Source organism: Gouania willdenowi, chromosome 21 (assembly GCF_900634775.1).
Source record: "Gouania willdenowi chromosome 21, fGouWil2.1, whole genome shotgun sequence".
NCBI classification, from domain to species: domain Eukaryota; kingdom Metazoa; phylum Chordata; class Actinopteri; order Blenniiformes; family Gobiesocidae; genus Gouania; species Gouania willdenowi.
This window is the reverse complement of record NC_041064.1, coordinates 30,919,632-30,946,315: the sequence shown is the minus strand read 5'-3', so window position 1 is coordinate 30,946,315 and position 26,684 is coordinate 30,919,632. Positions and strand designations below refer to the sequence as shown.

General features: G+C 37.0%; 1 protein-coding gene across 2 annotated transcripts in view; it reads left to right on the top strand.

Moving 5' to 3' along the window:
• The window catches only part of slc4a3 (solute carrier family 4 member 3), a 77,566-nt gene that overhangs the window by 16,791 nt on the left and 34,091 nt on the right, over positions 1–26,684 (top strand). The window contains exons 4-7 of one of the 2 annotated variants that reach the window (XM_028435299.1): positions 18,720–18,888; positions 19,907–20,157; positions 22,888–23,057; positions 25,412–25,638. In XM_028435299.1, coding sequence (XP_028291100.1) covers positions 18,720–18,888; positions 19,907–20,157; positions 22,888–23,057; positions 25,412–25,638 — 817 coding nt within the window. Of the gene's footprint in view, positions 1–18,719; positions 18,889–19,906; positions 20,158–22,887; positions 23,058–25,411; positions 25,639–26,684 lie in introns of those variants that run through there. The other variant, XM_028435300.1, reaches the window with a different exon arrangement.

Genomic DNA, 26,684 nt, shown 5'->3' with positions numbered 1-26,684 from the left:
AAATACTATTACATAGGCCTGGGAAATATATCAAAAGTCAAGATATAGTGAGATTTCTGTTTTGCGATATAGAAATATATAATATCGCCTATATCAATATATTTTTATTTTATAGCTTATTTTTTTTTATTTTAGGAGTTGCTATTTTCACTATTTCTCAGAACACAGTTAAACGTCCTAAACCAGACTTTTCCCTAAACAAGCCACACTACAGAACTCACTCACACGTGTTGTCCTTAATAGAAGAAAGAAACAAAAGTGGCACATATTGTGCAGCTGTTTGTTAATAAATGTGCCTTCGTGGAATTTTGCATCAGCAAATTTTACCCAGAATTGACAGAAAAATTGAGATATACATTTTAGTCCATATAGCCCAGCCCTGCTATTACCTGTATTCTTCACTACTAGAAATGAGAGGCGATTTGGAAGCTGCATATGCAATAAAAAGCACTTTAAACACACGTTTTTGGAAGTGGGCATGTTTGACAAACTGTGATTACTCAAGGAAGTGCATCATTCACCTAAATCTACATTTTAAAAATCTCATTCCTCGTGTCCTGGTGCAATGCTAAAATCTGTCCATTATTCTTAGGAATAACGCCAGAACGTCCAAGGATTTGATCAGTGGCGGATGCTTTAAGACTACAAGGGAACCTCAGCTTCCCCTAAAATCAGTGGTCAAATATGTAGTGTTGTTGTGTGTACATTTCATTGACTAAATATATGACAGAACACATGTATGTTTAGTTCAGAATCAGCTTCTTATAACAGGAAACTGACAGTGACAGCGTGACGTTCTTCATTCATCACCGCAGCGTCACAGTGTTAATAAACAGTGGTGAAGTTCAGCTTCAATTGACTTCAATGGGACAGGATTTAGGGGTTGATCCACTGCAGTCAAACTAGACGCTCATTGGATAAATGCTCGGTTATGACGCACTTAGTCCCGCCCATCGGACGCCGGGCTTCACAGGAGGTCTATGGAGCAGTGGGCTGGATCTGTCTGTTCCGGACGCTGGAATAATGGATGATGATTGGATGATCTGTCTCAGGCTAATTCAATTTTGATTGACAGCGAAATGAGCCAATCAGAGAGTATGACGTTGTAAGGGGGTTTTTCAAATATTTCAGTCCGTTGCTCTGTGTTGACACAGAGACTTTGCTGATCCTCTCATAGCGAATTAACTTCTGACAAACCTTGTGTCTGTTTTTGGTGTTTGTGGAGACTGTTACTGCTTGTGTTGTGAGACTTTTGACCAAACACTCACACTCCAGCCCGCAGCAGCTACGCGCGTGCGTGCGTGCGCGCGCGCGCGTGCGTGTGTGATAATCTACAAGTAGTTGTTGACAACAAAATGTGAATTCTACTAGAATTCACATTTAAATAAACAGATACATTTTCTGAAGTAGGCAGAAAATGAGCTTCCCCTGCATGAAAGACCAGCAGCCGCCACTGGATTTGATGATACGTAACTAAGCACTAAAAAGTACGACAAATAATATTTCACCAAATACACTTCTGTGTGAGCAGAAATTCATAGAGTGGTGTTAATGTGACAAGACCACATGATAGGTGACGATGATTGGCTGAAATCTCCAAAATGGTGATGTCCACATTTAAAGGGATATTACAGGTGTTTGAGGATAAAAACTGATACAAATGACTCCAAAGACACAGATTTGTAACAAAGTTTTAAATAAAAACATGAGTTAGTATTTGAATAAGGTTTTAGTATTGAATAAGCTTATTTATGACATTAAAGCTGCTGGAGACCCTTTCTTTTATCAGATATAGACAGTCTAGGCCTCATAGATCAATAAATCACATTTAATTTACTTGAAAAAAAGTTATTTCAAGGTTGCAATTGCTGTTCGAAAATTTCTTTTTTATCTCCAATGTAAACAGTCTCTTATTGACAGTTTTGCATTGCATTGTGGGATGTGGAAACCTGTGGACGGATGCATAGAAGTGTTTTTACTTCATTCTTAACTCAATGTCTGCATCCGTCTACAACACTCCACATCCCACAATGCAATGCGTGAAAGAGCGTTCACACTGGGGATCAAAACACAATGAAGAAAAGAAACAAAGCTTTAGGCTTTGAAATCCTATCGAGCAAGTGTAGGGACTGGAAATCGTTAAAAACCATGATAGACATAACAACAACATATAAACATTATAATGCATAATGTGATGGACTAACGATGAACTGTGTTTTCTTCTTTGGCTATTTTGTGTTTAGCTAATTATCTTTACTAGTAACAAGAACAAATACAAGGCACATCTTCTCTGTCAAAGCAAGCAGAGACAATTTCATACTGAATAAATAATGTGAGAAAAATGACACATCAGTGGTGATACTTTGCAACATAGATGCAGAAGACAAGGAAGTTTAAATCATTTCTAAAAAATATGAAACTGTTATTTTGTTTTCAAAGCTGCTGTAGAAAGGTTAATTCATTATTCAGCCTTGAGTTTGTAGTAGAAAGTTTGTATGTGTCGATATTCAAGAGGAAAAGTGATTTTTTTTTTTGCAGTATGTTTCCTCAAAAGAGAAGTCCACAGGAGCTCAAAAGTTGTGAAAAAGCCTTAAACTAACTTCCTCTCTCTCACTCGTTTGCCTGCGCGTAGGTCTGGTGCTACTCCAGGTCTTCAGCTCGCGATTGGCTCTGGCTGCACACGTGACTCTTGCTCGCCACTGTGACTGGCTCTGGCACGCACCGGAGCGGAGCTGTGTAGTGAAATAGATATAGATGGTGTCCTCTCACACTGAGGTCAAAAGCTGGAAAGGATTCACTTAAAATAAACATTTTTAAATGACCAAATGACTCATAAACAACGGATGCACACATTTGTGGTATTTGGAAGCTGTTGACAAAGTTTCAGGTCAAACAGACACCGTGCCGGAGAGATATTCGCTCCACAAACACACACACACACACACACACACACACACACACGCATACAGACCTTTCTTGTATTATACATAGATAGCGTTGCTATAGGTGTTGTTACAGCTTTCTCTCTGTTGTCATTTGGTTAAAGGTGATACAGTTGGCTGCAGCAGAACTCTCCTGCCTTCAGGCTGTTATTGCTCTTTAAAGCCTAGATATCAAAAAGAAAACCCTTGTTTCTGCCCTTGTAGTGGAATTTGTAACATGGTTTCAATAGTATTAATAATCTCACATGTTTTTGGTACTTTTAGGGGCTCAGATTTCCTGTGATCACAGAAAACAGACTGAAAAACAGTATATTTCACTTTATGAAATGGAAAAGGCAGTATTCTTCTTCTTCTTCTTCTTCTTCTTCTTCTTCTTCTTCTTCTTCTTCTTCTTCGTATTTTTTTTAACAAAATACTGTATACCCTCACATGCATTTTTTCAGAACAATTTTTACCATAAACAGGTGGCCTAACGTGTAGCTTCTTTAGCAATCGCACAGAGGTCAAATCTCGCACACAGTCCTGCAATAAAAAATGATTTTGGTACAAATACAGTGGAGAAATATGAAATTAATAACATTAGTTAGATCATTAACCATATGAAGCATGTTTTGCGTGATTTCAGGAAGTTTAAAAGCCAGTAAGGACATCTATATAAGGAAAGCAGATGAAATTGAGACAAAACCAAACTGACTCGGTGATGGGTAAACTCTCAAAAGAAATCGTTTAAAATTGTAAAGAAACATTTTTCCCCATTTCTAAATTATTTTTTTTCTCTTTCTTTATTTTTTCTTTATTCACCCAATCCAGAACAATCTGAGATTTTCATTACAGAGATAACTTGGAAATGACATGATATTCTTGAAACTGTTAGAAGGGAGTTCATGTGGATTTGTTGGGTTTTTTTTTTTCCTTTTTATTATGAATTTTATATTTCGAAAGTGCTTTGAGATGACTTTTGTTGCAATTGGTGCTATATGAATAAAGTTGATTTGAATTTAATTGAATATTCGTGGCTCCACAGCCACGCAGCATTTTCACCAGCCACAGAGCTGCCTAAATTCTAATATGTTTTGGTAAAATGCACTTTTAAACTAGATTTACAATGTTTTTGTTTAGCTCTTCTTTCTTTCACTGTCACTCTCATGTAGTTTGATTTTTTCCCCAGTTTTAGAAGACACTGTCCACATGATGTTTTTTTTAAATTTGGAATGAGTTATTCCGAATTAAATAATTCAGAATGAAAGTGTTCTGCTTTGTGTTTACATGGTATTATTCATCCTCGAACTGAGGTTTACATGGAAAACCTGTTTATTAGGCTTTAGTTCATTCCGCTTTAGGTCTGGGGGTTGGGAAGGCCCTGATTGGACAGTGGGCGAACATAACGTATCACTTCTATCAAGAAAAAACTTATTGTCGGCTGTAACATAGACCACACGTGAGAACTGTTTTCACCTTTATTTTGATGTTGGAAGTTGGATTATGTCATCACCCAGCGCGTCATCGCTGCAAGTTGCATATGCGTGGATTTAAGTGTTAACTGTTTACAAAAAAGATACAGTAAATTATTTCATTCATAATTAAAAACTGAATAAACCAACCACCTCTCAGATTTAAGTTTAATTCGGAATTAAATTAGCATTAGGAATTAAGTGTTTACAAGGTCACGTTAAAGAGGAATGAACTTTTATTCTGCTTTAAAGAGGAATTAAAGCTCCCATGTAAACGTCTGTGCAGTGCCCAAGTTTGTTTTTGGGGAAAAACTCCAAGTACTGCAACTTATTGATTGAATAATGACCTGTACCTTTGGTGTGTTATATGTTTGCTGTAGTTCAAATAAATATTTGTACACTTTTGACCAATACAAATATATTTTATAAAACTTCCACTATAGACAGCATCTGGTGCAGGGGATGCTTTACTTCAAGGCACCGTTTGGATTTTATTGATTAGTACAGCAGTCTTCCATTTTTGCATTTACATACTGGTTGCTTCAAAAAAAGATAATTAGTCCAAGTAGGCCATCGCCATGGTTTCCTGTTTCTGTCTAGTAGAGAAGATGAAGTTTGTGTTTTGTAGTGCTATCGGAACTCTGGCTGTCAGCCAATCACACACACTGATGAACAATAAATCGACTTCTCTCAAAGTGACTTTTTTTGTTGTCCAGCAGCTTTAAGCTTGTGGATTTGATTGCAATGTTCTGTTCATTTGTTTGAATATTAACAAAACATCAAAAAAAAGTAACAATGCTTTTGCAAATAAGGATACAATCATTGGGTTTCTCATAAATGTATTGAAAGTAAATCAAAACACAAACCATATGTATTACTATATACTGTGTTGGGCTTAATTATTAGACTATAAACGATACCAAATGAAGAGCTGTTTGGGAGCCAAAAGAACCGGCTCTTCTTTGGGAGTTGGCTCTCAGAGAAGAATCAATAGTGCAGAGTATTTTGTTAAGCGCACTGAGATGACTTTGTTGTAATTTGCGCTATATAAATAAAGTTGAGTTGAGGTTAAGCTTGTATTCCAAGTTTTCTCAAGTTGTCACAAGTTCACAACTGCTTTGCACTGCTTTGTTTCATTTAATCACAGAAGTTTTTACAAAACCAGTTTATTTATTTTCCACTACAGCTTCCTGCAGCTCACAAAGAGAAAGTTAATGCTGTGCAATGTATCCATTTTTCAGAGCTTTTAAAAAGTGTAGTGCTCCTGTGGAGTGGAGAGAAAGGACATGTTTTAACTGTTCTGTTGCTAACAAAAAAGCCAACATTTTTTTTTTTTTTTTTTTTTTTTAAAAGGAAACTTAAAATGCTCTGTTCTATATTTGTTGTGTTTTATAAATTAGTTGGTTTATAAAATATATTCATAAGACGACCTTTCAGTTTTGTTAATATTTATCATAGTGTGAGAAGTCTTACTTTAGGTTAAAATGTATTTGAGAATTAGGTCATCCACTAAGTTAAGACATATGTTATGTTGTTGTTTATTTTTTATTTCATTTTTATTTTTTTAGTTCCCCCCCGGAAGAGATTGCCACCTTATTGTGGTCAGGGGGTTTGTGTGCCTCAGTGACCTTAAGATCTATACCAGCAGGAGCTTAGTCTTCAGGTGGGACACTCAAGTTGGACAGGTCTGAAGGTAGAGGCCTGACTAAGTGCAATCCACTTCTCTGGGTTGTGGTTGGACACAGCTAACAACCCAAATCAATGAATAAAACACTGTTACTATAAACACAGGGGAAATAAAGTGCTGGAGCATGATGTGTACATTTGATGCCCCCTTCACAATTCTGACTGCCCCCTCACATATGCCTGCCTGCAACCGGCCCTTAAGATTGAATTCAAACCATCATTAGGCATTAGTATATTTGTTGAGAATTTAATTCAAACTTCCGCCCGAGTCCGTTCCAATACTGGACACGCTGTTTAATAGCTCCGGTATTCTCTTCCACAAAGTGTTTAAAACAACCTCTTTAGATTCCAGTTTTCACACCACCAAAAAGCACATCTTTGTTTTTCTTCACCTTAGCTGTGAAAATGCTGATTTTATTATTTTTTATTTATTTGCCAGTGTTTGTTTGACCACAGTGGGCAGGGCCTTCGAACCAGGAAGATTTAAGGGCGTAAAATGTTAATGACAAACAATTTCAGCTGCCGCATTTATCAACACCCAATCATTTGTAAGCTGGGATTGATCAGATACGTATGTTTCATAAGTCCCACGTTGGTCCTGTCGTACAACACAATGTGCGCTCAGATTTGCACCCGTTTTCATACAAGGTAGATTAATGAGGACCATTGTGATAGTATTGATGATGATTTTTCCAAAACGAGCACAAATATATGTACTCAGATTTATTAAAGCTACAATGACGTCAGTGGTATCAGAGCCTATTTTCCAAGTACATTACCCGGTATCAGAATTGGTGCGTATTAATAGGTTTGCATTGAGGTCACTGAAGTTTTTTCACTTGTAACATTTTATGTTGATGTTGTCAAAGAGGAAGTGTTGTATTCATTTTATTTTGGGAGGAATTTGATTTTCCACATAACATTCTTGATTGTTTTCAGTACTAAGAAGATCAGTGAAATGCTTAAAGACTTCACAGATGAGTCACAGTGAGCTCAGTGGAAAATATTATGCTCTGCGTGGCAGAAAGCTTTCTGGCAGTTGTTCCAGTGATAACGATTAGCCTGTGTTCCCAGGCCGAAACAGCACGAGCAGTTAAGTAGGTAATGTGTCATAGTGCATGGTGGGAACTGTGTCATTATAGTATGTGGAGCTTATTGAGAGGCTGCTTTGCAGAGAAAAGCAGGTTTGTCTTTAAATCACTAACCTTGGTCTGTTCTTAATTTTTTTCTGCACATTCCGATTGGCTCCCACCAAAGTGCCACGATGGATAGGAAATAAAACAATCAAGATGTTCTTTAAGTGCAGACTTTTATAATTTTATTGTGTGCAATGAAGGATTTACAAAATATTTCATCTTTGTCCTCAGAGATTATAGTTTTCATTTTTGAATTATTGTGTTAAAGGTCCAGTGTTATGCTATTTTTCACCCATCTCCATTTGTTCTAAGAACCCCAAAAACATAGTATTTGAGGTTTATTTTCCCAAACTCGTCTGTTTTCATGAGTTTTAGCCTCTAAAAAGTCAATTTCATGACGCTTCTAAAGACAGGCTGGAGCCTTCATGCATATGCTAGAGTGGGCGTGTCTGTAGTCGCAGACTCCACGCCGCACACTATTGTTATTGTTTTCAGCCAAAAAAACGAACATTACAGTACAACACTTGGCTATTTCAGCGGCTATTGATTGCGAGTCTGACAAGTCAGCTTCAGGGTGTGTGTGTGTGTGTGTGTGTGTGTATTTCAAACACTGACCAGAGTGTTAAACTGCTAAGTCACCACAGGAATAGTGCATTTAAGGTCATAATCAATTGCTTTGTTCAACCACGGTGTCGCAAACACGCCAGATCATGTCAAAGGTGATACGACGAGGCCGTATAACGGCCACTGTAAACACTAATTTTTGCACATTGCATTGTGGGATATAGAGTCTAGATGCATTGAAGTGTTTTTACTTCATTCTAATATCATTGGGAATCCTGGGAACAAACTAAAACAAAAAATACTATCAAGAAAATCACTGTCCTCCTTGTCTAGCCAAAAAATACAAGATATCAAGGTAAGAATGAAGTAAAAAATTCCTCTATGCACCCGTCTACAAGACCTCACATCCCACAATGCAAATATTTTTTTTGTACATTTTTTTTTCAGTCATTTTGTGTACGTTGTCTGTTGTTTTGTGTGTTTATGGAGTCATTCTGTTTGTTGACTTTGGGTGTCGCACATTATTAGACCCCCCGGGCCCGCCTGTCTGAATAAAATAAAAAAATTAGCTAAGATTTTTTCTGAAATTCTTGTGTTGCCTTACTTTTCTCCACTGTAAGAATGATCCCCACCAGATTAAGAATCAGCCATTTTAAAAACGTACTTATTAAAATGTCATGGATTTCTTATTTTAGAACTTCTTTGCTCTCTATCCCAGTGCCTGTGTCTCTTTCTCTGTTTAACACGTAGTGACCCTGCGGTTTTTTTCTCTACTTCACTCAGTTGAGGTCACTGCTTACCCTCTGCCAGGCCGTAGCTGGCTTTCAGTGGTGGAACACTTTTGCATGACAAATAACATGAGTCAGCAGGTGACAGGATGAAGTGAAAAGCCACAGGTTCACCTTCCTGCACAAGAAGCTAAATTAACCTGCTTGTAGAAGTCCAATGTCTGAAGTGCAAAATATGGACGAGAGTTACTTTTGACCAGTTGTGATTTGACCTTTTTTCAAAATCTCATCACTTGAAAAAGACAAACATTAGAGTGAATTTACCCTAGGCATCAGCTGCACAGTGAGAGGAAAAGCTAAACACTCATGTTCTGGTTTATGTGAGCTGGGATCTGTTTGTGATGGATGTTTGCCAACTCCTCCAGTCATTGATCCCAAGCTTAAAGGCTGAGAACAGGCTGAACCCTTGTAATGGTTAAAATCAACAAAAGGCACTGTCCTCCCTCCATCCATACCCTCATAAGACATCAATAATGGTTGGGGCAGTGGTGGTGTGAAGATGAAGGAAGTGGGCTTGTAATCAGAGGGTCACCCAGTTCAAGTCCAACCTTCTCCATCTCTCTTTTTTTTTTACCTTGTCTGCACATGCTGTTGTAAGGTACAAGAAGTGTAATCTTTTAAAGACATCAATGCATGTTTTGTTATTGCTATTAAATACAGGGTAAGAAACACTTTATTAAAGGCAGGATATAAAAAGAGAGAGCAGTGTTACACCTAGGTGAGGGGGAAGGGAATCGGGAAGAGGGCGTCAGGGTAGGAACTGGAAAGGGTGGGGAAGAGTTGACTGCTTTAAAGTGAGAGTGAGATGTGATGTTATAGTTGTGTATATTGTGCTTATTGTGTTGTGAATCCATTCTGCCAGTCTGGTGACAAGGGCGGAGCTTAAGTATAATGGTGGTGGCCGTGACAAGAGGGAAGAACTGAGTGGTTACATGTAAAACTGGTATTTGGAATCAACTTGTGTAAGGTTAAACCCAGTATGAGTTTATCCCACAGCCCAAGACATGCCAGTGCGTCCATGACCAATGTGCAAGAACCGCTTCTGTGAACTCAAGGGCCCCCCCAGGCTCGAAGACTCATTCAGGCCAGCAGAAAAAGCGGGGGCCGAGGATCCCCAGCTCACCCCCCCCCCACGACCGAGTAGCCCTTAGACGCAACCGAAATCCCAAGCCGAGAGGCATCCACCACCCCCTACATACACACCTGAGAAAGCCCCAAGGAACTGAGGGCCTAGTGCAGGGGTCTGCAACCTGCGGCTCTGGAGCCTCATGTGGCTCTTTGACTCTTTTGCAATGGCTTCCTATAGCTTTAAAAAAACCTATTGAAATAAAGAGTTGTTATTTTCCTACAGAAGCTATTATTGATTAATGACAAATAAAATCATGATAAAACAATTTGTTAACCTAAAAATAAATCACATTGTGCAATGACTCAGCACCTTCCTACTTCACTTCCTGCAACATCTACAGACCATCAACTTTCCTGCACCTGTGGCTAACCTTAAGTTTTAAATCTCTGGTAAATAACTAAACCAACAAAAACACTATTCTGGAAGAAAATAGAGATTTTAATTGTGTGGGGACAGATTCATTTAACCACCAATGTGCAGGTTAAATATGCATGTTTTATGTGTGGCAAGAAATGAGAAATTAGCATGTGTTGATCACATGATCATGTGTTATCAAACTTAAAGTTACTTTTTGAGGCCCTTTAAATACATTAACTAAAAATAATCTTTATATAACACTGTGTTCATGTAAACTGAGATGTGTAAGAATTTGAAGATGCAAGATACTGTTGAGTTGTTATTTCTTGATGTTAATTCATTTCATTTTATTTTAATCTGTTTTTAAGTTGCCATTTACATGATCAATATAAATCAAATCATGAAATCAAACATTATTCTATGTAATTTTAACTGTTTAGAATTTCATTCACTGTATTGTCTTCATTGAGAAGGTTTTTTTTCCGGCTCCAGGAGGACTTTGATCCAGGTGAGATGAGGCAAAATGGCTCCTTTGAGAGTAAAGGTTGCAGATCCCTGGCCTAGTGCATCCCGCCACTGACCCCAACCCCAAACTCCAAGGCCCCCTGCTGTAATGCTTAGGTCATGGCTGATTGGTGTTCAGATGTGTATCTAAGTATTCCAATTACTGAATGTGTTATATACTTTGAACAAAAGAGTTTTCCCAATGGTAACAACAACCTTTCATTTTTCAGCAATATGTCTTACGTATGAAATAGTGTGTAGTGTTTAGGTGTGTGTGCTGTAGACAGTGTTGGGAAAGTTACTTTCAAAATGTAAACAGTTACAGATTACATATGACATGCTCAAGAATGTAATTTGTAACGTAATCCCTTACATTACTCAATCTGAGTATTGTAATTTGATTAATTGGATTACTTCCACTTTAATCTAGATTTTTTAAGTGTTGGAATGCCGCTATCGTTGAAAATAATAAAGGCTATTGTAAATACAATATCCTTTATAGGTGCTGATGGTGATATTACACTTCACAGTAATAACACACTCATAATAATCATCTGTTTTAGATGTAATGTGTGAATTCTACAATTCTATTCAACAAACCATGTTAGCGCATCATAAAGGACTTGGTTTGTAAGGAAACATAACTGTAGACAGTAGGCTAGTGCTAACTTAGACAGTAGGCTGTCTGTAACTAACTGCACATTAATAAATAGAGATTAGGTATGTTTCTTTATCAACTAGTGACTAGTCTATTACACAAAGTTTTTCTAGAACAGTTCAACTTAAGCACAAAAATAATTTACAAGGTCAAATCACTGTCTTTAATGATATTGTGTGTATTTAATATTTCTCTGAAAACATCCTCTATAACTAGTTATTAGTTTTGAATATTGTGAGATGTTCACACTATGAGAGACGGGCAGCTGAACTCTGCTGAACATCAAAGTATCTCCTCAGGATTCATCAAAGCAACCAAATCACACTGAAAACTGAAGTGTATTAAAGCATCTAACGTTTGATATTAAAGGTTTATTTCTCTTTTAGAATAAAGAATTGACTCTAGCCAAATGCACTAATGCAACAAAATCAATGTGTGCCATTTTCAAGCATTTCTTTAGTTTAAAGCTTACAAATATTTGAACAACAAACAGGCCTACAGGCAGAAGCAATAACATTGATCAATACTCAATGTGATCAACAACTGCATTAAAAGGGCAACTACACAATTAAACAAACAATTAATAAATCAGATATCAGAATTACTGTTTAGCTCTTGTGAGTGAACACAAAATAAAGCTTTGATTAGTTCATCACACAAACAGAGCAGCTATAGTAGTAAACCATCACATTAAAAAAACCTGATGTAAAATACACTCGTACCTTTTTTACGTGCACACACGCGAGGGCGGACTTGCACAGCGTCTGCGCGCACACGCATGCACACACACGCATGCACACATACATGCACACAACAAGAACACACCTTAACCCAATATCAGGAAAGTTTGTCAGTCTTCAGAGAAAAGCTGTCATCCATACGTGCTCTGTGCTGCAGAGACTCGAGCAACAAACGCTTTCTTACTGGTTCTGGATTCAGCTTTGTCTCCCGTTCTGCATCTATCTCTTGTTGCTTGTTTTATGACATCATTAGATTGAGTGACCGACACAAATAGTTTTTTTTTTTATATTTACATTGGGGCTTCTGGGAAAAGCATTGCGTTGCTATGTTAGTAGTGAATAAACTCGCGAAACTGAGAAGTAACGTTGTGTAATCCATTGATTTTAACAATGTCCCTGTAATCCGATTACCAACTATTTAAACTTTAACTGTAATCGATTACAGTTACTCATAATTTGTAATCTGATTACGTAATGTCGTGACATGTAATCCCTTACTAACTAACACTGGCTGTAGAGTTGCAGGCAGAGTGTAAAGCAGCTGTTTAAGGAAAGGTTACACTTTGTTTTTAAGAAGGGAAAGTCACAATAATTTAAGGTTTTGTCACTCTTAGTGGTTAAGCAATCGGCAAAAACTCTAAGCCGCTTCTCAGCATGGCAAAGATGAGAAACATTCCACTGAATGCCCAAAGACTACTCAGTTCTCCAAAACTCATGCCTCCAGGGTTTAGACTTCCAAAGCTCATGGATGAGGCCAAGGTGACTGGTGAGACCCTCACTAAAAGACATCAACAGGTCTGCTGCCATCAACCTCTCCAGCACCCACAATATGTGGTTTCTGACATGGTTCCAAATGTGCTGGAGGGCTTGTGATGATCTTCCAGAGGCTGGATAATATAGCAGTGGGAGTCATCAAAGCGATAGAGGACGATGTCTCAGCTGTCCTAGGATCCACAGTACTTGAAGTCAAGAGTTCCTGCTCAGCCAGAGATCAGATGATCTCTGGCATTATGCATGGAGACCATTTATTGAGCATACCCTGAAGACATCAGATGGAGAATGCTGAACACCTTTTCAGCACAGTTGATGAATCACATCACTGAAGTTGCAGCCCAACAGATCAATGCACTCTTTCAGCCTCGGGTTCATCAAGAAGCTGCAGTAAGTCACACCATTACTCCAGTGAAGCTTGCCAGTCTCCCCCACCAGCAGGCTCTCTTGAGGTGTCCATTTCTCCACCTCAGAAACATCACTAATGTTGCAGCCCAACATATTTAAGATTTAAGAAGTGGCTGTAAATGTTTCTGTGCTGTCTTCTGATCTGATGGGGCTCCTGTTTCAGATCAGACAGAGGGACCCGAGGGAGTCATGACTGATTCCCTTATTGATCATTTTGCCTTCAAACATCACTAAATCCTGCATGTGAGATCCATACCTCCCTCTGAGGACCCCTAGGCCCAAGTTAGCTGTGGTCTGAGGGACCGTCGTACTATTGGACAGTTAGCAGTGATGGTCGAGCAATTTCCAAAGAGGAAAACAAAAGTCGGTTGGATCACTTCATCAGATGGATGCAGAAGAGGCTCTTCAGCTACACTGTGCCTCATAAGGACACTGACTCTGTTTTTCAATAAAATTCTGACATTTCTGGAAGATGTTATGATGTATGGCACTCTTACTTGTTGGGTACACTGCATTGTGATGTGCACTGTTATGACGTAATGACGTCACTTCCTAAGTTATCAAAGTGTCCTAATGGTGGCGTTCGGGAAGGACATGGGCTTGCTTGGGGTTTATTAATGAGAGAGTATGGCTTTTTCTCTTTTAAAGGCTTGGAAGAGATTTCATTCCACATTAATAACAATATAGTAGATCCAAATGTATGGACAAATTGCGATGAAATGCATAATCCACATCCGATCTGGATAAAACTTTGTGATTTATGGAACCAACAAAATTTTTGAATAAGCAGTTTTTTAATTTTCAACAATAATGAGAGATTTGGATTTTTGTGGGGGTTTTTTGTTGGGTTTTTTTTACTGTTCCAGAAGCAGTATATTAATCAGCATTCCCTTCAAAATTTAACAGAATATTCTGGCATAATGTTTATCTTTGGGTAAAACTTTGTTAAAACCTTTTGACGTAATCCTGCTCACAGACTAACAAACAAACAGATGCCAGTGAAAATATTATCTTCTTTATGTACAACTTCATGGTAGCCGAAATGACAGAAAACTGTGCTCTGGCATTCAAAGAGATTGAAAAGATTCTGTGGTCTTTCAGACCATTAAGTCTAATAAGCTTCTTCTGCAAGTTTCACACTGTATTTTGTGAACAAAATTGAACAAACTTTCAACAAAACATGACAAACTTGAAGTCAATTTTACTATGTTACGCTAAAAACAAAAAGAAGATAATTTAAGACTAAGGATGACTAAACACACACAGACACATACATGTACCCACCGTTAGCATCTAGGGTTTACAGTCCTGCCGAAGCTTTGGAATTAATCTGCAAACCTCTTAATAAAATGCAGCCCTCTTTCACCTGAGCAACTGACATCATTACAATAAGAACATGTGATCTTCACAAAAACACCAGGCATGGTTACACCCTCCTTAGTAGTGCCCAGCAGCTCATTAAAATTTCAGGCTATCGCACTGGCTCACCACCCGGAAAGGTTATTTGGCCCTGAAGTGCGCCTTTTACTCTGTTATTTGACACTTCCTTTAATATCGACTCGAAGTGTTCATCTGGAGGAATAGAGAAACCAATGAAATGTGACTGTTAGAGCAATGAGACAGATTAACCCCACACAGGTATCATAATGAACATTTATGTCAGATTTCCATCTTTATGAACTAAGAAAGGAATATGGAAAAAACCTACACCAAGTGCCAAATCTCCTCGGTGTCAGATAATCGCAGTGATCTTCATCAGTGATCCTGATCATGGTACCATGCTTATTCACATTTTATAGCCTTGTAGGAATTTGTATCCCCATTAATAACCATAGGTCACAATGAATGGGCAACCCCATTTTTTTTGAAGAATTGTGATGAAATGAGAAATCTGGATCTGATCCAGATGAAACTCAGTGTGGTAATTGAAAAATCAACCCGACATAACTGAGTCCAATTTCATAGAGATCGGTTTGTGACAAACCAAGATATGAATTTCTGAAATGTTCCCAGTGATAAGAGTGATAAGGTTTTTTTTTAATTCTTGAAACGGATCCAGAATCAGTATATTGATACAGATTCCCTCCAAAATTTAATGTAATCCTCATGTCTATTTTTGGTTTGGTTTTGTCAAAAGAAGTCCGTACTTTTGGTGTAATCCTGCTAGCACACAAACAAATAAACACCAGTGAAAGTATCACCTCCTTGGTGGAGACAATGAGTCTCTGAATGAATAGGTGTTTTTTTACAGATTTAGGCTGAGTTTGAAAGGAGATTTCAGTTGGAGTAAAGGAATTGAAAATATAACAATATACTCCAGTATTTAGAATACTGCTCCATTACTATATGTTTGTTATAGAACTGTCATCACAATAGACCCATACAGTGCCTATTGTTTCCTAATGACACTGTGAAACTGCTTTGAAAAAGCACATGCTATACCACCTGGAGGGGGTCGTCCACCTGCCGTGTTCTTCAATTCCAACAGACTTTCAAAGCTGACATGAAAGATTGATTTGCGGGAAAGACAAAACCAGGTTCAGAAGGCTTTCATGCACAATGTTTCAGTCTTTTTTAGCACATGGCAAATATTAAAATGACAATAGCTTTTACTGGAGCAAGTTTAGAGAAATTAGTGTTTGATTTGAAGGGATGTAGGCAGGTCATCCTGAGAAAATATTCTTGTCACCAGTCAGTTTTTTGAAACCCTGTGTGTTCTCTTCTTTCCACCACAGCCTTGTGCAGATAGTTAGCCCCGATCATTAAATGTATCCTGTCCCTTCACTGCATCAGTAATTAGGAAGTAATGGAGTGCTGGCACTGAGAAAGGTGACACCACTGAGCGTCAGTGAGAGTGCTTACTGTGCCAGCACCAATCTGAGGCAGGGGTCCCTGTGATTTGACCTATCAGAGGCAACCAAAGACAAAGCAGGACCCTCCCATCAGCCTTCACTGTCTCCAGGGGCTGACGGGTGCATTAGCTCTCCGCTGCTTAGCACTCAGTTGTATCGATTCCATGTCCTCGCCTCATGTATTTGAGGATGTAAGGATGGTGTGTGCTTACTCTATGTCCAGTGTTTCTTCATTTATACAGACTGAACGTTTGGTTACACTTTACTTGAAGTTTTATACATAAGGCTGAATGTGATGTCATTATCTGTCATTAGCATGAATAAGGTGTCATGAGGGCTGTCATTAAGTGTAGCTTGTGAAATTATGACACCTTTGGAGCTATGTTGGCATTTTTTGGGTTAGGCGGAGGGATCTAGTTGGGTTTGGTAGGGTTCAGGTTAGGATTGGGCACCAAGAACCGGTTCCAAATAGGAAGCGGTTCCTAACGTCCAGTTCCGGAACCGTTACCAAGATGTTTGAATTTTGATTGGTTTTTTCAGTTCCTAAATGCCCTCACTAGTTTGTTTCCACGGCTTGTATTACTCCGCTCTGCTTGCGGGTGCGATCACACTGAATGCACCTGCAGTCACTTTAATATAGTGGTGCTTTTTGGTCACTCCATCACTTCATCTCTCCAGTGTGTGTGTGTGTGTGTGTGTGTGTGTGTGTCTGCCACTATACAGGGGAGAGAGAGAGGATTAATCACTTCTTCTCCGACCGTATCATAGACAGCGCCGCTTTTACGGTTTAAATGATCAACTCACGGAGTTACTAAAGAATGAGTTCACCCAGAATGTAGGCTTATTCAAGAAGTTAACAGCTTTAATTTTGTCCCAGTAAATTGAGGAAGTGTAGTACAGCCCTCCGTTGCAGATGTCAAAGTTGTGTCATGCACAACTCAAAGAATCGGAATCGAGAATCGTTTAGAACAAGAATCAAAATTGAGAATCGGAATCAGAATCAAAAAAATCCAAACAATGCCCAACCCTAGTTAAGGTTAGGGTTAAGATTAGGGATTGTGGTAACAAACAACGCTTAATGACAGCCTTCATGACTCCTTATTCATGCTATTGACAGGTGTTGTGTCATGATAATGACAGCGTAGTGTCAGCCTTATGTATACAGTAAATGTTAACGAAAGTTTTTATTTAATCGACTTTAAATTTGTTGCACAAAAAAGCCAAATAAGCAACAATAACAGTAAAACATATAACTAATAATCTGATTGGATTATACTCCTTTCTCCTTTTTGATAATGCATTTTTAAACGACATTCTGCTCCACTTCTTCAACCTCACCAGGCACTTAGGAGCCACCTTGCTCCGAGAGCAACTCAGCATTAATTGCTTTGAAAATGACAGAGGTGGGAGGCTGAATGCCTTTTTTGTTATGGTCTTTGATTTCTTTTAATGTAATCCTGTTTTAGCTTCTTATGTTTCTCCTTCACTTTTTTTAAATGTGTGGTGAATCCCCAGAGTCATCAGTATTTCTGTGATCCACTCGGTGGTGAGGTCACGCTCGACCCTGGACTCGGCAAAAAAGGCATGGAGCTCCTAATGCTCATTTGGCATCCAATAGTTGTGCTTGGTATCTATTTTCAAATAAAGCAGGACTGTTTGGAATGTACTACCCCCCCAGTAAGGAGCTTTCTTCAGCCCAGATAAAAGGACAGGGGGAGATTTACAGCCTTAGGTCCAGTGGTCAGAACTCGAGACAGTTCTGGTTAAGGTTCTCAGTTCCAGGGTGAAATGTGGCCATTAAAAAGTGCCTTAAGATGGTTCAAATTCTAGTTATGCCAACTTTAAGCTAACACCATTTTGATTCTGGTAGCTCTGCTGAGACTCCCATGTACACCTCCCAACATCACCAAACTGACTTGTAGCAATTGCAATAAATTATCTTGGATTATTGTTGGGATAATAGGAGTTCACAATACGATATAATTGACGACAACAAGACAAAAAGACCCAAAAAAAGTTGCAGATAGAAAAATAAACACAATTTATGTTTTTTTACTTCAATTCCGGTCATACTTACATTGCATATGACTTTTTCAACTTCTATGGAAATAAAACAAACCATAACCAACAGGTGTGTACCGTAGTCAATCTTGTGAATTTTTCTTATCTGACCCTCCTCCCTCTTGCAATACTATTTGTTACCTCGACAATACATCTTATGAGGTTTAAATATCGCGATATCTTGTCATCAACCTTTAATGAATTACTAAAGTTTAACCTAATGTTAAGGCACCATATACTTTATTTTGTCTCACCTTTTCCGTTTCATATTTGAAAGAGTTTTGTATATAGATTTGTTTAAGAACACCAATGGAATGTAATGAAGAGCTACCAGACATACCTGTCAAGTATCCAGTTTTGGCCGGGAAACTCCTGTATTTTACCCCTCTTTCCCGCCATCTTCCCGTATTAGTATTTTCCCGTAAATATCCCGTAATTTAATGTAATAATAATTCAAAGATGCCTTACTAAAATGAACACCATCACTAGCCTTGCGAACTGGACGATATATGGAGATTCAAGATGTATCGAGTTTTCTATTTTCTCAATATAGAAAACTACAATATTTGATATATCAAATATATATATTGTGGAGCCGAAGAAAGGGAGTCGGAGGTGGAGTGTTCAGCATAGAAAATAGATGAATATTGTTCTTATTTTTTTTCTCATTAGGGGAAAGCGGAGGAGGAGAATGAGACGGGATTTGTGGACGAGCAGCAGAAAGAGGAGGAAAAATGGGAGAAAGCCTTGTCAGTGGAGCGCTTTGGAGACATCATTGGTGATTCTGTGTCCACCAACGGGGACCGAATGGGACGACATTATACAGAGAAAGATTTTGAGCGTAAGCTAGGCTTCGATGCAGTATGGGCATGTATTAGACTATTATATACACTATATATAGAATATAGCTGTTTTTGATAATCAAACTAAGAAAAATGGAGCACTCCCTTAACAGGGACAATCATATCTATTTTAGTGCATTATCTAATATTTTTTTGCTATACTGTATTTGTCTTTGATGTATACATGACATAATTTATTTTGACAGCAGAATACTGGTAATCAGTAAATAACAGCATAACATTAATAAGACTGTGTTAAAGAAATTTTATAGATGTACAATGTTATTATTGAAACTTGAAATTACAGTATCACAATTTTTTGTATACTGTTTAAGGACCATTTCTGTAACCAAGGATACAACACTTTGAAATTATACTGTTTTATTTTACAAACACTAGTGATGTATTGACAAATGCAATATTTAAAATTATTGTGTTTTTATTTTACAGTGATAACAGTATTGCTGCAACCAAAAATACAGTACATAGTAAATGGTTTCATTTTACAGTTACTATACTAGTGTAAAATAAATTGCAGTAACATAGAGTAAATACTTACTGTTACTTTAAAGTTACAAATATAGGTACTGTAACATAAAATACAGTAAAGTACAGTACATCATTACTATGTTTCATTTTACAGTTACAACAATAGTACTGTAATATAAGCTACAGTATAATAATTACTCCTATATTTTACAGTTACAAAAATACTAGTGCAACCTAAAGTACATTAAATTATAAATACTGTGTTTAATTATACAGTTACAATTACGGTACTGTTACATAAAATACAGTACATTACATCAATACTGTATTTTATTTTACAGTTATAATTGCGTTACTGTTACATAAAATACAGTACATTACATCAATACTGTATTTTATTTTACAGTTACAACAATAGTAGTGTAACCTCAAGTACAGTAAATTATAAATACAGTGTTTAATTATACAGTTACAATACTGTATTTTTATTTTACAGTAAGTAAACAGTGTTTTCTTGTTATTTTGTAGATCATCGACACACTTTTCACCACACACACCACCCCTTATCCACACACCTGCCCGTGCCGCAGCGTTTACGTAAGCGGGGCCACGGCTTCGACAGAAGACACAAAAAGAAGAAGAAGAAAAAAAAGACCTCACTGGCCCCATCTGAGGTCACGCCCACCATCCATGAGGTAGACGAGGAAGAGGCGGAGTCTGGGACCGAGGTGCACATTGTTGCACCCACACTTTCACACCACCCTGACATCCAGCAGCAGGTAAAATAAGACTGAGGAGCTCTGCTGTATAATCACCTTCACTGGAAATGAATGTATTTATTAGAACTGTTCATGCCAACAGATCATTACATTCTTAACTCGTCATTATATTTACTGTATGTGATTCATAATTTCACTACTTTTTTTCATCACTGTTCCCCTAAAAAATGGCGAAAAAATTATTGACTTTGTACCTTTGAGCAGAGATGGGCAACTTTTATCACAAATGTGATTTACTCAATAAAGGGCTACATTATTCATGTCAGTATTTAGAATAATGAACAATTTATTTATTTTATTTATTTTTATTTATTTATTCAGTTTATTTCCGACATGGTTGCATTCACAGAAGTTTTGTTATTTCTTTTTTTTTGTTTTGTACATGTCGAAAAAGGAGACGAGTGAAGCAGTTTGCTTATCTAGGTCCCGTCCCCTTTTTAAAACACAGAAAATTTACATCAAAGCTTGTCTCTCTGGTCAAATAGTCTTTGGTTCTTCTGAACACAATTACATTTTTTTTTTTGTCCTTTTTTATGTAGGATTCATTCTCATCTGTAGTCAGTGTTGTCTTTTTTATTCCTCCTCCTCTCCATCGTTTTTCGAGTCATCCTTCTTCCCTGCAGATTTCATTCCCAGCCGTTGTTTGCTTGTTTTGTCTCTGCATCAAGGCTATTCCAGCTGGTGATAGCTCTATTGACAGTGCTGTATTTTCCAATGTTAGATTGAACCCATTCTTGTATAAACACATTACTATGTCTTAGTTCATAAGCAGTTTGTTTGTATATGAAACGTTTTTGTATTTGATATGGGAGTGTTTTAAGAGATGCCCTAAATGCTAGAATTTGTGTGTTGTAGTGCATTATTTCTTGCAGTTTTAGGTATTTGGCCTTTTCAAATAGTTCATTTGTGTGTGCGTTGTGTGGTGCTTTATATAGAATTCTAATTGATTTTTTTTTTAAGTTTAAATAAAGGTTCAAGTTTCCCCAGATTTCAGAGCAGTAATTTAAATGTGACCCAACAAGGGAAGAATAGATTGTCTTCAGTGATTTGGTATGTAGTATTTGTTGTAATTTCCATAGGATGTAGCTGCTTCTGGCAACTTTGTTGTTAACTACTTGTATGTGCTTTTTCCAGGTCAGTTTCTCATCTATCCACACTCCTCGTGCTCTATATTCTTTTACTTGTTCAATTATGTCGAGTTTCAGTCCAATGTTTTCTTTTGTTTTTTTATTTCCAAAACTGATGAATGTTGTTTTGCTGACATTTAGGGCTAGTTTATTTACATTGAGCCATGTTTGGATTTTTGATAGATCCTCATTCGTCGTTTCTATTAGAGTTTTAATGTCTTTAACTGAGCATAGGATGGTTGTATCGTCTGCAAACAGCGTTAGTTTGAGGCAATTTGAGACTTTGAAAATGTCGTTTATGTATAGAATGAACAGTTTTGGCCCTAAAATCGAACCCTGTGGCACACCACATTGTATGGTTTAGCATATTGATATGTTTTGTTTAAAGTCAACATATTGTCTCCTATTTCTCATATAACTTTTAATCCAGTTTAGGGCGTTGTGCTGTTAGACATTCCATTACTCCTTCCACAGTTGTACTCATCGATTCTAGTATCTCCATTTCATTGTTATCTTTTATGCTATTCCACCACCTGGTTTATATAATCTGTTCTTACAGACAAATTTATATCCTTTTATCATAAAGTCCATACCTTTCTGTTCATCAGTACATGAAAGAACAAAGGCTTTTATTGTGTTTATATATTTGTTTTGTATAGTTTTATTTGTGTCTTTGAAATAATTTTGTCTATTTTTGTATTATTTTGTGTTTTATTAGTCATGTTTTGCATGTTGCTGTCTCTATGTGTGATTTAGAAGTTATTTTGTGTATTTTTGGTTCCCTACGTTTGTGTTTTAGGACTAATATTTATAAATTTTTGATGTCTATCTGTGTTTTATGAGTCACGTTTTGTATTTTGTTGTCTCTACGTGTGATTTAGAAGTCATTTTGTGTATTTTTGTTGTCTTTACGAATGTTTTAGGAGTAATTTGTATATTTTTGGTTCCCTACATCTGTGTTTTAGGAGTCATTTTATCTATTTGTATGTCTATCTGTGTTTTATGAGTCATGTTTTGTATTTTGTTGTATCTATGCATGATATAGGAGTCATTTTGTGTATTTTTGTTGTCTTTGTGTACGTTTTAGGAGTCATTTGTGTATGTTTGGTTACCTACATCTGTGTTTTAGGAGTCATTTTGATCTATTTTTGATGTCTATCTGTGTTTTATGAGTCATGTTTTCTATTTTGTTGTCTCTATGTGTGATTATGGAGTCATATGGTGTTTCTGATATGTTCATGTTAATGTCCCAAATTTGTTATTTTGGAGCATTTTTGTTGTTGTCTTGTGTTTTTGTTGTTATTTTTTGTATTTTTCTTTTCATTTTATGTTCTTCATTTGTCGTTAATGTAAATCTGCTATTTTTTGTAGTATTTGTATCGTCATCTATTGTATTTTTGTTGTTGTCTTTATGTGTATTTTCATTTACTTTGGGGGCTGCACTACATTAGCTCGAGGGCCGTACGTGGCCCCCGGGCCAATAGTTGCCCATGTCTGCCTTAGTGTATTGTATTAGCTGTAGGAAAGAATGAAACTGGTCACATAAACACATGTATGATGTGTAGATATTCTGCCACTCTTACTGATATTTTCTTGCTCTTAGTTTAGTTTGGGAAGCCAAGAGGACTTGGTGGAGCCCCTCCCATTACCTGCTGTCCACATGGAAAGTGAAGTGTCCGTACTTACTTCAGTAGAGGACGCTGTTCATAATGGAGATATCGCTGTCGTTCACCAGCATCCAGTACAAGAGGGTGAAGGATTGCCTTGTAAAAGGTGGGCGTATTTAACATGTTGGGCTCTGTTCGTACAGAATTCCCCAGTTGTTTTTACAGGTGTGTTATTAATGGTAGACCCGTGTCACAGTATCAGCAAAATTGCATAAAAACAGTGGCTTTTTCCTCGTTGCATTTTAATCATGGCATAACCTCCAAAGTACCGTAAATAAACAAAATGACTCCAAAATCACACAAAATACAAAAAAGAGGACAAGAAAATACCGAAAACAAAAGCAAACAATCAGAAAATGACTCCAAAAACATACAGATTAACATAAACTTTATAAAGGAACAACAAAAATACACGAGTTCTCCAAATGCACACAAGACGTCTACAATTATGCACAAAAATACTAGAAAATAGGGATGTAACGATTAATCGTAAGGCAGTTAAAAATTGATTCATAGGTATCATGATTCACATCGATACTTTGAAAATTGAATCGCAGTACTTTTTTTAACTAGCAGAGGGCGCTATCCAGAAGTGTTGGCGGCGGGTGGAATCTGCTAATACTTTCTTTCTGGCCGCCTTCTACTTTTAAACATGTTCATAAATGATTCCTTACCCCTTTAGCGCCGAAAAAATATCTGTAATATTACGTGACAATCACATTTTTCTATTAGCTCTTTTGGCTAGCGCTATTTTGTAATATAAATCGTGAATCGTTACATCCCTACTAGAAAAACAAAAAAAAATTACTCCAAAACAAAATAACAATAAAATAACATTAAATTACTCCAAAAACACAAACATAAAAACATTAAAAAAAAGACACCAAATGAGCAAAAACAAATACAAAAGTACACTAAATGACTTTAAAAACACACAAAATGAGCAAAAAAAATACACAAAATCAGCATAAAAATACACAAAACAACAGAAATACACGTGCTAATATGAACATTGATAATATTGCCTTTTGTTTAGACAATCACATTTTGTGGCCCCCACTGTGATAAAAGTTGCCTGTCTTTGATTTCGACTAATGAACATGTCTGAACTTTCAATGTATATATATTTTTAAAAAATGAAAACATTTTGTAATGCTTTGACAAAGATATGAATAGCATTTAATAACAACCTTTTTCCTGGTCACAGTTAAAATAAGAGTTGTGTTCCTAATCTGACCTTGCCTGGTTAGATAAAGGTTATAATAAAAAGGGGGCCACGGCCCACATGTTGGGAATCCCTTATGTGAATATCAGCACAAGTATCTGCTGAATGAAGTCTTTAAATGGCATTATTATTAATATATATATTCTAGCATCTAACAGGAGTGATGTCACGTGTTATTTACCTCCCCTATCAGTGGAGTTCTTCTTTCTTAGCTAAAGCTGCCCTTGTTATTGCCTGTTTTTAATATATTAAAAGGAGGTCAAGGCTCTCATGGGGATTCAGTCATTTGCATGTACAAATTTGAATTCAAACAAAACACTGAAATGGCTTCCAAAGCCTGAATCACACAAATCCGCTGCTGTTTGACATGAAGAAAACAGAGAATGAGTCAGCAGTTTAATGACAGACAGGCTTAGTGTTTGCTGTAAAACAGCATTCTCTAGTGGCTAAATGAACACATTACAAGCAAAAGCCATCTAATTATCTGTCAGATAGGTGAAATAAACTTCAAAAGAAGAACAAAAGGACCAGGGTTGGAGACAGTGATAATTATAATTGTGTTAATTGCAATTATGAGGTAATTACAATTGTAATTGACAAAGCATTTTGCTGTCGTGATCATAATTAAATTGTAATTGAGTCCAGCTAATTTCATCATTTAGATCAACACAAAGCTTTAGCTTACACATACGTAGGTTACTAACAATCATTATAATATGTTTCATATCTAGTTTTCCCACTACCTGTCTGTTCTCCATTTTACCATTTAAATAAAGGGTTATACTGGCAGAAAAAAGGCTCTGACTCCCACACCAAAAATATTAAAACAATATTTTCACTGATTAGGAAACCGAACAATGTAACCAGGAGATGAGAAACAGATTAGATGATAAATCATATATTTTTTAGTGTCTTTTACAGCTGATTTAAGACATGGGTGAGACTGATCCATTATCATTAGAGATGCTAACAGAAAGCTAACACGTGAAAGTGGAAGGTTATGTTTATGGGGTTATTTATCAAAGCCTCAGTAATTGTAATTGAACTTTAATGCTGCTCACTGTAACTATAATCAAATTGTAATTGAAAATTGACATTTGAAAACACAATTGTAATTTTAAAATGTAATTGACCCCAAACCGGATAGGATTGGGATCAGGAGCGGAGTTTTTTTTTGTTTTGTTTTTTTAAGTTGTGTTACTGAGTAAACTGTAATTTTACGTTTTTCTTGTTAGTGACTTTGCAGAATCTGAAGCTTCAGGTTCATCCACGTCTTGTGGCTGGTTCCGTAAAAGGCCCGTCCACCACCGGCCGCAGGGCGCTCAGAGGAGCAACTATGACCTGCAGCAGAGGATATGCATCGGCAGCATGACTGCACTGGAGACAGCTGTGTACCAGCAGGTGCCCACGGATGAGGCTGAGGCCCAGATGTTGGCCACGGCTGATCTGGATGATATGAAAAGTAAGTGAATGCCATGTATTGATGTTTGTTTTTTATAATCAAAGTTGTACTGGGGAGGGAATCATAGCAGAATAGAGGTCTTGTGTGTAACAGTCTGACAAAGAGATTTTAGCTCCATCTTGTGTTAGTTTTGCAGTTTGCAGGTGAGTGACCAAATCATTGATTGTTTAAAGCAGTGTTTGTCAAATGGGGGTACGTGTACCCCTAGGTGTATGTGATGGCACTACAGGAGGTACTTGAAAGAGAGAGAGAGAGAGAGAGCTATTAACAAATTAAATCATGTTTATTTTTAGTTAAAAAAGATAATCATACTAAATATTACCAGGAACTCACAAAAACACACAAAATAAGAGAAACATACTGTATATTGGATAATAAACAGAACAGACAAACAACAACAAAATACACAACATGACACAGAAAACACACACACACTAAAAGAGAAAAATAATTGCTATTACCAGCAAAATGCCAACAATGACAATGACTAAATGAGAGAAAAACATTTTAAGCAAAATGTTGCAGTCAGACAAAGGAAAGGAGGTTCTTAATCACTGGTTTAAACCACGTGTCAAACTAATGGCCCTTTGGAGCATCCAATTCGGCCCTCAGGAGAAATTAAAAATGACAGAGAAAACATGAATCATCGTCTAAATAAAACTCAATAATATTTGCAGGCGCTCACAATAGTTTTCCCGGTGCTTATATTGCATGATTGCAGTCATTTTTAATGATAACTGTTGGAAAAAAACTCAAAATTCTTACAAAATGTTAAATTTTTTATCCTCAAGTTATGACATATTTCCCTTAATTAAATAGAATTGGTCACAGAATGTAGGAAATGTATAATGAAGATCCTGTTGGGACTGATATCTGTCACTTATTGCTTGGATATGTTCAATTTCTTACATATTTTGTATTTTATGTATATGTTGAAGTGTAAATGATGGCACAATTTTGCCCACTTGAGATCAAACTGCTCTATATTTGACCCCCCCCCTGTTTGTACTTAAAGCTTCCTGATATATTATTAGAAGATCTGTGTT